At 42.8% G+C, this 12,588-nt stretch overlaps 1 protein-coding gene across 1 annotated transcript; it reads right to left on the reverse strand.

Annotated features, from left to right (window-relative positions):
• Positions 1–3,223: 3,223 nt before the first annotated feature.
• LOC311136656 (glial cell line-derived neurotrophic factor-like) lies at positions 3,224–7,025 on the reverse strand (the record flags this gene model as incomplete). Its single annotated transcript, XM_084170867.1, has 2 exons — positions 6,806–7,025; positions 3,224–3,798 (listed from the first exon to the last, which is right to left on the reverse strand). The coding sequence occupies exons 1-2, from the start codon at positions 7,008–7,010 to the stop codon at positions 3,224–3,226; spliced, it is 780 nt and encodes a 259-aa protein (XP_084026993.1). The 5' UTR covers positions 7,011–7,025.
• Positions 7,026–12,588: the final 5,563 nt, after the last annotated feature.

Below are 12,588 nucleotides of genomic sequence, written 5' to 3' on the forward strand. Positions count from 1 at the left end.
GTAACAAGCTGAGATTAGGAGCACTCCCTTTAAGAGTGTGCTCCTAATCTCAGCTCGTTACCTGTATAGAAGACACCTGGGAGCCAGAAATCTTTCTGATTGAGAGGGGGTCAAATACTTATTTCCCTCATTAAAATGCAAATCAATTTATAACATTTTTGACATGCGTTTTTCTGGATTTTTCTGTTGTTATTCTGTCTCTCACTGTTCAAATAACCCTACCATTAACATTATAGACTGATCATTTCTTTGTCAGTGGGCAAACGTACAAAATCAGCAGGGGATCAAATACTTTTTTCCCTCACTGTATATTGTATGCTGTAGAGTGCTAACACTGAGTGCCTGGTTACCCAGTGCTCCCCTCTCTCCCCTTCAGTGATGTCACAAACACTGTCTGTCTCTCTTTGTTGTACTGTCTGGTCTTAAGACGTACACTTCCTTATGTATTCATTTTGTCAGTGAAGCTAAAATCTGTACATTTGGCCCTATACTCCAGCATTTTGGATTTGAGATCAAATGTTTCATATGTCACCTTTTATTTGAGGGTATATTCATACATTTACATTTACGTCATTTAGCAGAAGCTCTTATCCAGAGCGACTTACAAATTGGTGCATTCACCTTATAGCCAGTGGGATAACCACTTAACAATATTTTTTTTCTTTATTCTTTTTCTTTGGGGAGGGGTACATATCTGTTTTACCGTTTAGAAATGAAATATTAAACTTTTGACTACTTTAATACACTTAAATACTTATGACACCTTCAAATGGGGGGACTAGATACATAAAGTGCTTTAATTTCTAAATGGTAAAACTTATGTATGAAAATACCCTCAAATAAAAGGTGACATTCTGTACTGTCACCTCATATGAAACATTTGATCTCAAATCCAAAATGCTGGAGTATAGGCCCAAATTAAAAGTTTTAGCTTCACTGTCCAAATAAATATGTAGGGGAGTCTATGTCGGCTTGGCCAAGAGAGACAGAGCCAAGATCTCCCTTAAATGGTCTTAAACACTGGGGTTCCAGTGGGAGTAGTGGGCTAAGCTGCATGTTAGAGGATCGTTTTCAAACTAACCCCAGATCAGTGAGAAAAACCTGTGTGTCTGTCAAAGCAGAGACCACAGAGACACTCCCAAGAACGCTAAAGCCTACTGGGACAGTAACCACTACGAAGCCTTTGCCCAGACTTGGTGTAGAGCCAGGACCAGGCTGAAGGGTTGAGGGTAACAGATCCTGGCACTCAAGTGTACATGCATACCATCAACTTCTGCACTGTGATGGCCAAAGGACAGTGGATCCCTTTTCCACAGTCTAGTCTCAAGGTTTGCACTGACTGCTTCTATGATATCAGAGATTTTCTGTGCTACCATCGCTCCTGGCTAGCTTTTTTGTAGTATTTTGTAAAGCGTTCAGTAACACATTACTTTCAAAAAGGTGTGATAGAGAAAGCAAATTAATTGTAAGCAGTGGGCCTGAAGGCTGTTCATATCCAACCTGTCCTGCACCAACTCTAGCAATGAGGTCATTTTGTTATTCTGTCTTTAAAAAAGAGGATGTCTTGAATGAATGTGGAGAGTATCATTGTATAGAAAGCTACACAGCTCTCCGGGATAACCACTGGCAGTACGTCTTTATTATGTCTAGAACATAAACAGTGTTTGCATGTTCCTTTGTAAACCGATAATGGCATGCCATGATTTTGTCAGTCTGTTTACCCCTCTACTTTGTTAGAGTGAGGAGCAGCTGACTGGTGTCTCCAAGGCCCTCCGCCCCGAATGTCCCAGGCCGCTCGGCCCTCTCTGCTTTCCATTAGTGACAAATGAAGAACACTGTCAAAGACGCTCAAACCTGGCATCATTCAAAATGATCGAAAGCAGAGATAAGATGTTTACATTTTGAAAAAGGTTGAAATTGGTCCGCTCCACCCTGTCTCTTTCTTTCTGCGCACCCTCCCTAAATCGATACCTTCTGTTATTCTCATAAATCTATGATGTTTTGGAATCGGCAGTGGGTTTAGGATTAACTACCATGGATTACAGATATAAACTGTACAGCATTTTGAAACTGAAGGATGAGTTTGATTAGTTATGGTTGCACCTTGAATCCGGTTGTTTCAGCAATCTGATTCCACTTAGAAAACACATGCTCCACTTTGGTACCATCCGGGACAAACCAGAGCTCAAATAAATAAGAAAAACATTTCTTTCATAAAATGGACTGCAATAAATAACAATAAGTTAATTCAATCTTAATAAATACAGTATGTATGTATGTATGTATGTATGTATGTATGTATGTATGTATGTATGTATGTATGTATGTATGTATGTATGTATGTATGTATGTATGTGTATATATATATATATATATATATATATATAAATATATATATATAAATTCTAAATATCTTGGATTTTACATTGATGTGTCGTACCAGACAATCTGTCTCTTTGCTGTAGGACTAAACCAGTCAACAGGTTCCCTGGTACATTTGAAATGTAAACGTTAAGCTCCAGTCTGTGCAGTGAAACCAGAACACTCTGGACTGCAGCTGGAAATACTCATCAGGAAGAGTTCTGTTCTCACTGTAAGCCTCATGATCTGACTACGGAAAAACGGACGTTCCTGGGAAAAAAGATGCTCCCCGCGAAAAACTGACATTTTTGAGGAACGGCATACAACATCCTGAAATCCTCTTAGTCTGATTTAGTTTCAGCAGCTCCATTGCAGGTAAGCCTGTGAGTGTAACAGCATGGTTCCACAGGTAAGTGAGACCGTATGCCCCTGTAGGCGTCCAAGAACGTGATCCAATCATGAAGTGAATACTGAGCTGAATTGACAACGTCTCTTTTATAGACCGTTAGGCTGAATTTCTATGTAATGACAATTCTATGTAATTATAGCATAGAGGAGTCCCTTCTCCAATGTGACCTGATCTGGGCTCTGAATCAGCCTAATTACTGGAGGTTTGGGGATCACACCATCCCTGTTCACCCCACTGCAGCCTCTCAGGAGTAGGACACAGGACATGCTAACTCTGGCCATGGGTCCTAAGACACCACTGGAGTGGAGTGTATCCGTCTCATGTTCCCTTCTTATTCACTGTGTTCCTTCCCTCCAAGAGGCAGTACCAGCCTCTGAGTGGCTTTATGTTACTGCTCCTTCTCATGTCTGTCTGTCAGCCTTTCTCGCTCTCTCTCATTTGTCTCTCCCAGAGTCAGACACAGCCACATTTGCGGGCGGAATGCTTCCGCAGAATGTGGTAGTCCTCGTTGTTGTCATCCAGGAAGGACAGATCATCGTCAAAGGTGATTGGTCGACAGCAGGTGCGGGAGGGTGTGTCCTTGACCAGCTTCTTGTTGTGGGTGAGGTTGTTGAGGATTTTGTCATAGTTTGTCTCTGCGTCTGAACAGGGGCCGCTGCAGTACCGGAAGATCAGTTCCTCTTTGGTCCGGTAGCCCAACCCTAAGTCTGTCACATTGAGATGGACCTCTTTTAGCAAGCAGCCTCGGCCTCCAACCGGCTTCATCCGCTGCTCCCCTCTTTCACTGCTCCTCCCTTTGCCACCTCGCCCCCGACCCTTCTTCTCCCCGCGTCCTCCTCTCCCCTCTCCTCTCACTCCTCCTCTGCGGTCTGTGTTTGCTGCTCCTCTCTGTCTCTCCTGCTCTCTCTGCTCCCTCCTACCCCTTGAGCCGCCGTTAGGCTCAGATGATCTCCTCAGTCTGCCAATGGTAGCTTTGATAAAATCCATTACATCATCAAACTGGTCCGGATATGGGCCTGTGATGTCATCTTTAAGAGAGAGAGGAAGCAAAGAGGAAATGACTGATAATGCAATAGTAAATGGAATGCAATAAAGTGACAATAACATATAGAGTCGTAATAAACAATAGAAGTAAAAATAGTAATGGCAACAATTTGAATGTTAAATCAATATTGAGTATCCCCATGACAAAGTAGCAACGCTTCAATAATTGGCTCTGCCTAAGATTACTGAGAAAGACTCAAACAATCTTCTGTATGGCACTGTCAACACAGGTTTTATTCTCGCCTCCGACAATTCCCTATAAAATAACCTGCTGTAAACAAGCAAAACAGAGCTGCGAATTTAACATACGTTTTTATTGATTGGCATTCGGGACAATGTCACATTGTCTGTACTGTGTTGTGGTGTCAACAAATTGCATATCTGCTTTCACTGGACATCTTCATAGGTTTTGAAACTATCAGAGATAAACAGTACAACGCGGAAGCATCAATTATCACTTAGCAACAGCTATGGAGGAGAAAGTGGCGCTCTCAGAACATTCAGACAGAAACCGCATCGGCCCAACTCTCCAAATAATGACTGATCTTAGTTATACGTCTTGGAATGGACAGCCTTCTCTTTCCCTTTTAAAACATTGAATCTGAGCATTAAGCACCTCTAGAAGGGAATCATACGGATTGTGACATTGAGTTAGAGCAGATTTCATCTCTCAGAGTACCTATTCTGCTTCAAATTCAGAACATGCAGGGAGCCCTCCGCCCTCTGCAGAGGGGACAAAAACAGACCCAGAGAGCCCTTTGATCCTTAAGTAATACATGTTGATTCTATTATAGTGTAAACTCCCTCCTGCTCCACAGCGCATAAACGTCTGGCAACCCACTCAGAAGATCACAGAAAACATTATTGCTAAATGACTCAATTAGTATGACACTGTTACCCAACAGCAATCAGGTGTATGATGTTTTTATTATGTTTTAATGTGTATGCGTGTAAGTTTTGTGCGTCTGTGTATTCGGTCGGTGGAGGTGAGGTTAGTAGAGGGGGTAAACTGGCCTTGACATGATTACTCCAGGCCTCCGTTGACTGGCCTGTATGTGGTGGGCACAGGGCAGCCAGAGAGGTTGTGTAGTGTGTCTGTCTGGCAGGTGGAGGTGTCAGTAACCCAGCCTCTCTATGGTGGTGGGTTTCACCTGTCCCACTGCCAGGGTACAGGTAATCTGATCCACCCAGCTCCACAGCTGATTGGGCAGTCGCGACCGTATCGGGTGAGCCAGGGGCCAATCTGTTTAGACACCCTGTGCCCTTTTGATTTAGGCACCACCTATTGTGTGGCTATCAGCTGATAGACTATAGAGCAGACAGACAGGGGTAGGTCCTATTCTATGCCAGCTGACAGACAGGTGAAGTGTTCTGCAGCAAAACAGCCCAAAACACAGAAACACCTGGGTCTCCCATGCACCTATTTCAAACGTTCTCCAGAATCATGTTTGTTATGATTTAGAGATCAGCTATGACACCTGCCAGTGTAAAGCTTCACTGAGACCAAAGTGAAGTCCTGACAAGGATCCGACAGGGACCAAAATATGTTTTACTATTAAAAACTTGTCTAGCCTAGTGGAGCATGCACCAGAAGCCTTGTACACATTTTCTGTCCTACAGACACAAGTATCTCTAGAGGCAGTGGATCAGCTGCAGAGACACTTGCCTCCAAAGGTTACTTGAAACGGTTACAAGATTAATCGCTTACCACAGACATCGCAACTGAAACAAAAGGCCAAAACCTCCCATTGAGTCCAGGGTTGTTTACACCTTGGTGCATTGTTAATGGTTTTAAGTTACAGAACAGGCCGAGGTGATGTCACTCACCGCTGCTAACTGAATATGAGGTGAGGGCAAAACATTTCTCTGGTCTAAATGTTCCATGTCTCATCTACAGCTTATACTGTGTAAAGACAAGACAGGTTCATGCTCTTTTTAAACAAATGGAATTCCTCACCCTCGCAGCTGCTAAAATGAGCTTAAACACAATATTGAGCGTTCCTTTGTTGGTTCTGACTCTGCCATATTGTCCATTCTTTCTCCTGTGATCAGCATCTGTTTTGAGGTTTCTCTACTTTAACTTGGTTAGGGTGGGAAACGTGCTTTGTTTTCCTGACAGGGAGAGGGCACATATCCTGCAGTCCCAGAGAGGCAGGGTTGAAGATAAACAAGGCAGGAGGAATGTCAGCGCTAACCTCCTGTGTTTTGGACTGAGGAGCTGCAGTCACTATTTCTTGCTCCTTCTGCCGCATGGATGTTTTGACACCAGCGTGATGCTGCCCACAGCAGCAGAGAAAGCTGTTCAAACCTGCTGTTAGACAAACTACTGCTCCTTCTCTGAAGCAGGCACTGAGCAGGATTCATCAATGACTGGTCTGGCCCGATGGGCGCCTCTGTTCAAGGGCACTTCACACTATCAGGCCTCAATTACATTGACTGCTGTCCCGTTATTTGGGATAAGCTTGCCTTGCTAGTTGCAACAATGTGGTTCATAGCAAAAGGCAGTAGCTTGCAAGACTTTAACCCACCAAAAACCAAGTGTAACCCCAGAGAGCCTGTTCTTACCAGGGGAGCACTCCTGGGTGCAATACGGAACACATGGCAACCTATGGCCATCACATCAACAGATATGTATCCTCTCTGTTTGGACTGAGTATAGCACGTTTGTTTTGGTAATCAGGCCTTTGAACACACTGAGTACCAAACAATACATGGTATGTTGAATGTGCATTTTTTTCAGAGCGCGTGTTTAATGTATGGTGTGTCACCCTCTTTAAACCCATATTCACTTCAAGGAACTGAGAACCAGTTGAGTACTGAGGACTGCAGTCACATTAATGCTACGGTTTTGCAACAGATTCTCATCAAGCAACTTTATTAGTCTTCGATAAGAAATAATAATTTTCTAGAAGATGGTCTGATCTTATGCAGAAGAATGTATCTTTGACACTTCAGCAGGTGATAAAACAATGTATCAGAGTCTTGACTTACATTTATCCTCCATGGAAATCTCTTGCAGGCTGTGAGACTCCGAATGGAACTCTGGCTCTGGTTCCTCCACAGACAGGGACAGAGAATCACTATGCCAATCCAAGTAGTGAGTTCTTTTGGCTGGCTGAATGTTTTGGTAGAGGGGGCGTGTGGAGACGGAGCTCAGGAGCAACAAACACGTGGCCAAAACATCCCATAACTTCATCTTAGACTCAGTTCCTATGAAGGAATCTGCAAGAAAACGAGATGGGTGTGTGAGTTGGATCCAACTTTAAAATAATCAAACATTTCAAAATTGGATTGAACTATGAATATAAGTGTAGGCTGTAGACACAGTGCCAAAAGGGGGTTAGTTTGGTAATCTTTTCAATAGCGAGAAAACTGGACAATATTACAAGCATATAAAATGTATAAAAATGCTGGGCAGGCCATTCTTTTGGCTACCATGGCTATGCCCCCATAGGATGACAATGCCTCCATCCACAGGGCATGAGTGGCCCTGAATAGTTTGATGAGCATAAAAACAATGTAAATCATATGTCATGGTCGTCTGTCACCAGATCTCAACCCAATTGAACACTTATGGGAGATTCTGGAGCGGCGCCTGAGACAGCGTCTTCCACCACGGTCAACAAAACACCAAAGTATGGAATTTCTCATGGAAGAATTGAGGTCTCCAATAGAGTTCCAGACACTTGTAAAATCTATGTCAAGGTGCATTGAAGCTGTTCTGGCTTGTGGTGGCCCAATGCCCTATTAAGACACTTTATGTTGGTGTTTATTTAGGCAGTTACCTGTAGTTATTTGTATGTTTTGTTGGCTAACTGGGGTTCCAAATTAACAAACTTCAGAGAGCATTATTAACATTGTAGCAAATTTGATATTTTTCAACTTAAAGGCCAAATATGTCTAGAAGGTTATAAACACTATATGTAGCTATAAACTGTTAGCACATGGTATTTAGGTTTAAATAACCTAGATATAATCTATGAATGTAATACTTGACTATCCTATTACTTTTAGGGACCTCCATAGCTTCTGCATGATACAAATATTGAGAATCACAATCATGGTTTAATGATTGTTTTTGTGGCAAGATATTTCTTCATTTCCATGAATATCCATTCTGTCCCAAACAACACCTCGATTACAACTAATTCTATACCTATTTCAGAGAGAATGCATGAGTGCGTGTTACTGAAATGGTTCGCGGCCACAGGCATAGGGTGCGCCTTTACTCCAAAATGTGTTCATGGACGCGCTATGCATAGCGCATTGGCTACTGTCCAGCATAAAGGCTACACTAGCCCAAATGTTCACAGGAATTTGCCAGATGGTGAATCCCTGGACAATTCATTCTTACCTGGACTCTTGTTAATTGAGTAGTGTCTGAAGCTAAGGTTTGTCCATAGGGTGTAATTTTTTAATAGGCTTCATGCATTAAATAAATTGCTTCCAATTGTGCAGATAACACCGAACAAAATTGTATACACTGTTAGAAAACTGCCATCTTTTACACGTTTGATGCATTTGTCCTTTCAAATAAAATAATTTATGAATGCTTTTTTGTATTTTGTAGGCTAGACATTCAGAATGTCTGATAGCCTCACAATTAGTATATCAATGTTATAGGCATACAATAACATAAAACAGCCTACACACATGCATCTAAATTACTCAATAATACTGAACAACCAATAACTGTGATTGTAATGTGCTTACCTTAAATCTGGCCCTTGCAGACCTGCAATTGGTATCAGTATTAAAACCCAACACACAGCGATGCATTTAATGTTCCGTGGTGCGTCAGAAGGAGCCCTAGTTGTATCCAAAGGATATATTCAGACAGTACAGTTTTATCCGTTCATCCGATGCGTTGAATTAAATTTACAATGTAAAAAAAATAATTAAAAAAGTAAAAATGCCCCTCAAAATTAATGCAACAACGCTTGATGAGTGGCTTCTCGTATACAGAGCGGCCAACCATGCGTCTGCGCACAGGTAGGCTAAGTGTTGGAGTGACTGGCTGGCCAAAGTGCCGCTGCGCTCTCTCTCCAGGCGCTCAGTCGCAAACTAATTGGATGCTGGTTTCCACATTGGAAATCCGAGAAAGATCCACCATTACCAACTGCAAGGAGTCAAATGAAGACATCGGCTTTTCCGACGCAGGGAGTGGACCAGTTCACTAAAGCCGTGGTGCAGGGAAACGTACAGTAAACGGCTTTAGCGAGACCGTTAGGTGTTACTTTTGACCTTTTTCATGAGAGAAGATGTAATAAAAACGTTCGTAACATCCACCAGAGCACATGTATGATCATGAAGATTTACGCGATGTTTTCATATCCACAATAGACTTGGTATTCTAATAAAAAATTAGGGCAATGATGTGTATTCTCCATTATATCCAAGGTGTCCGCGTGAGGAGTGAGATGGCTGTCCACATGCGGGCTCTTCAGGCTGGCACTGGCAGTACAGATGTGCAGCTGTCTGCGCATTACACAATACCCGGCGCAGAGGGCGGTTAGGATAGATTTATAGCTTAGAGCGCGCTGACTTTTCGAAGTGTCCGCCCTTCTTTTCTCGACCTCTGCACGACCAAACAGAAGTAGAAACAGAAGTCCACTCCAACACACATCTCTAAACCACCACTGGCACTCCATTTGCAGGGTGGCAGTTTTGGGATGTCTTGAGGATTATGTCACTCCTGATGTCCTCGGGTTAGATTTCAGTAATGCGGAAGGCGATTTGGAGACATTCGGTTGCGATACATGTTCCTTGCCTACACTGATCTTCACCGCGCGCTCTGGGTTTCGGGTTCGGTCTAGTGGCTACACACAGCTCAAATTAGGATGCTCATCACTCTTATTTACTAGGACACACTTGTAAATACGTGTGGTGGACATTTGGGGTGAAAGGTGAACATATGCAACGACTTTTAACATTTTACATATATGGCAAACTATATCATTCTCCATAATTTAATGCATCTGTAGAATACTCATAACTATTCAGATGCACACTATAGCTTGCAGCAAATGGTCACTTAATAACCAGTGTTTGGTGTCATTATCCCTGCAGGGGTCTATGTGGGCCACAATAGAGGCACTAGAAGCATTCTGTGATGTGGCACCTGAGAGGCCTGGTCCATTAGCCCTCATAATTTACACTCAAAGATCTCCTTTCATCTTTAGCAGAGCCAAATTCCTCCTGGTTTAACCCAACTGTTTATGAATTTATGTGAATTTAGTGTTGATGAGTTAAAGGTACCTGACACCCCCCCCCCAAAAAACATCAAAAATAATAAAAAACGTCCAAATAAAGTGCACATTTTTTATTAGAGAGAGAAGGACTTCATTTCTGTTTGACAGGCATATTGCAGAGGGAAATTTCTGTCTGTCGACAAAAGGGATGCAAATCCTACTGTTGACACTGTAAATCCAAGGTGACTGGTGATATGATTTAGCTTGTTTAGATCATTCATTGGTATTAAAGGTGCGTACTTGTTAGCTCCAGGACTGGAATATCATGTCAATACATGCATTCTCTAATATGTTTTTGCCTTGGTTACCCTGTGTCCTCTTGGTATTTAATCTTTTCTACATACACACAATACTGTAGATTCCTCACTGGCATGTTCTCTTCTGAAGCTATGCACTTCATTGTTGCTATATCATTAACAGACTGTGAGTAATGGGTGCACCCATAACCTGTCAAGAGGCATACAATTGTCTAAATCCATATAATGTAGGTGTAAAGACACCTATGACTGACCGTGTGCTGCTTACTCCATCTCATAATTATGCCTAAACCACAGCATAACTATTTTTGCTCAGTGAATGACTTTTAAGTGTTGTGTCTGTAAGAATGTAGGATCTTTCAAAAGCCAAGGGAGGGATATCCTCTACGAAGGTGCAGTACAACAGAATCATTGAAGAACCAGTAGTTTATAAGTGCAGGCTAAGGGAGTATATGACATATTTACAGAGTGGATTATAAAAGAAAAATGTTTTTACAAAAACAATAGTAAATTGACTTAGTGGATGGGTGGGATTCTTCTTATTTGCATTCCCAGTATCAACTCTCCTCTGTCCATGGTACATCCTTTTCTTGATAACTATAAGCATTTGCACAACCCCACTGACCTGCTTTAACTCCATTGTCTAGAACCTTAAAACATATAGGATTTAATGGGAAGGGGTCAATGGTGACCTATTCTGCCTGTGCTTACTCTGATCCTGAGAGGTCATGGCCTTCATCTGCACCCTGGATGAAGTTAACACACCTAAACAGTATAGTCTACCATCCACTAGCTCTACATGTGCTTCATCTCAGGATGATCTGTATTCACTATTAGTTTCTGTTTGTATTCCAAATGGTTGTTAGATGCCGTCAGTCACTGATTGATTCATGTCATGTTACTGGATTAAAGGTTGATAGTCAGGTTACAGAAAAAAAAGTAACACACACCAGATAGGTGTAGTGAAATGTGTTGTTTTACAGGGTCCGCCATAGTAGTACAGCACCCCTGGAGCAAATTAAGGTTAAAGGGATACTTCTACTTCCCCAGCGTCAGATGAACTCGTGGATACCATTTTTATGTCTCTGCATGCAGTTTAAAGGAAGTTGCTAACTAGAGCTAGCGTAATTGCTAACTAGCATTAGCGCAATGACTGGAAGTCTATCTGCTAGCATGCTAGTAGATACTCATTCCCCATAGACTTCCAGTCATTGCGCTAAAGCTAGTTAGGATTGGCTCACAAAACTACCTATGACTTCCTACATGCTGGACACAGAGATGGTCAAATGGTCAAAAATAAACAAAAATAGCTTCTTATTAAAGAGTAATTTCTCAAGCAAGAATTTTGCTAGGGGCCTCCCGAGTGGCGCAACGGTCTAAGGCACTGCATCGCAGTGCTTGAGGCATCACTACAGACCCGGGTTCCATCCTGGGCTGTGTCGCAGCTGGCCGCGACCTGGAGACCCATGAGGCGGCGCACAATTGGCCCAGAGTCGTCCGGGCTAGGGGAGGGTTTGGCCGGCCGGGATGTCCTTGTCCCATTGCGCTATAGTGACTCCTGTGGCGGGCCGGGCGCATGCACGCTGACACGGTCGGCAGTTATTATTACTGGGTTAAGCGAGCAGTGTGTCAAGAAGCAGTGCGGCTTGGCAGGGTCGTGTTTTGGAGGACGCATGGCTCTCGACCTTCGCCTCTCCCGAGTCCGTATGGGAGTTGCAGCGATGGGACAAGACTGTAACTACCAATTGGATATCACGGAAAGTTAAAAAATAATAATAATCACATTTGCTAGGACTGTCTGGGAGTGGTTTCAGTTGGGAGGGGAAAACGGAAACTTAGCTGTTACTGGCAGAGAGGTTTGGAACTCTTTCTTATTGGTCTATTAACTAATTTACCACTTGGTGATGTCACATTTCAGGTGGTCTTTTCAAACAGATCTTACACTAAAAGGGCATATTCATCATTTTCACGGTCTTATTACAACCTCATAGTGTGGATATATATATAGAACACAGGAAAATCACGTTTTTGACTGTACTGGGCCTTTTAAGCGGTGCAGTCATAATTGGTGCACTGCCCAGTCCCCCTGATTTAGGTCTTGCCGTGAGGAATCGCTTTAACTGTCTCTTTCTTGCTCTATTTCCTTTGGGCGTTATTGACCGTCAGAGCTGTGTGTGCCTGTCTCTGTGCTGCTCTGGGTTTGGCCAAACGTTTGGCTTGGTGTTGGTGCCTCCAGGACGGATGCCCATTGGCCATGGACACCTAG

The sequence above is a fragment of the Coregonus lavaretus genome, assembly GCF_964263955.1.
Source record: "Coregonus lavaretus genome assembly, chromosome: 10".
NCBI classification, from domain to species: domain Eukaryota; kingdom Metazoa; phylum Chordata; class Actinopteri; order Salmoniformes; family Salmonidae; genus Coregonus; species Coregonus lavaretus.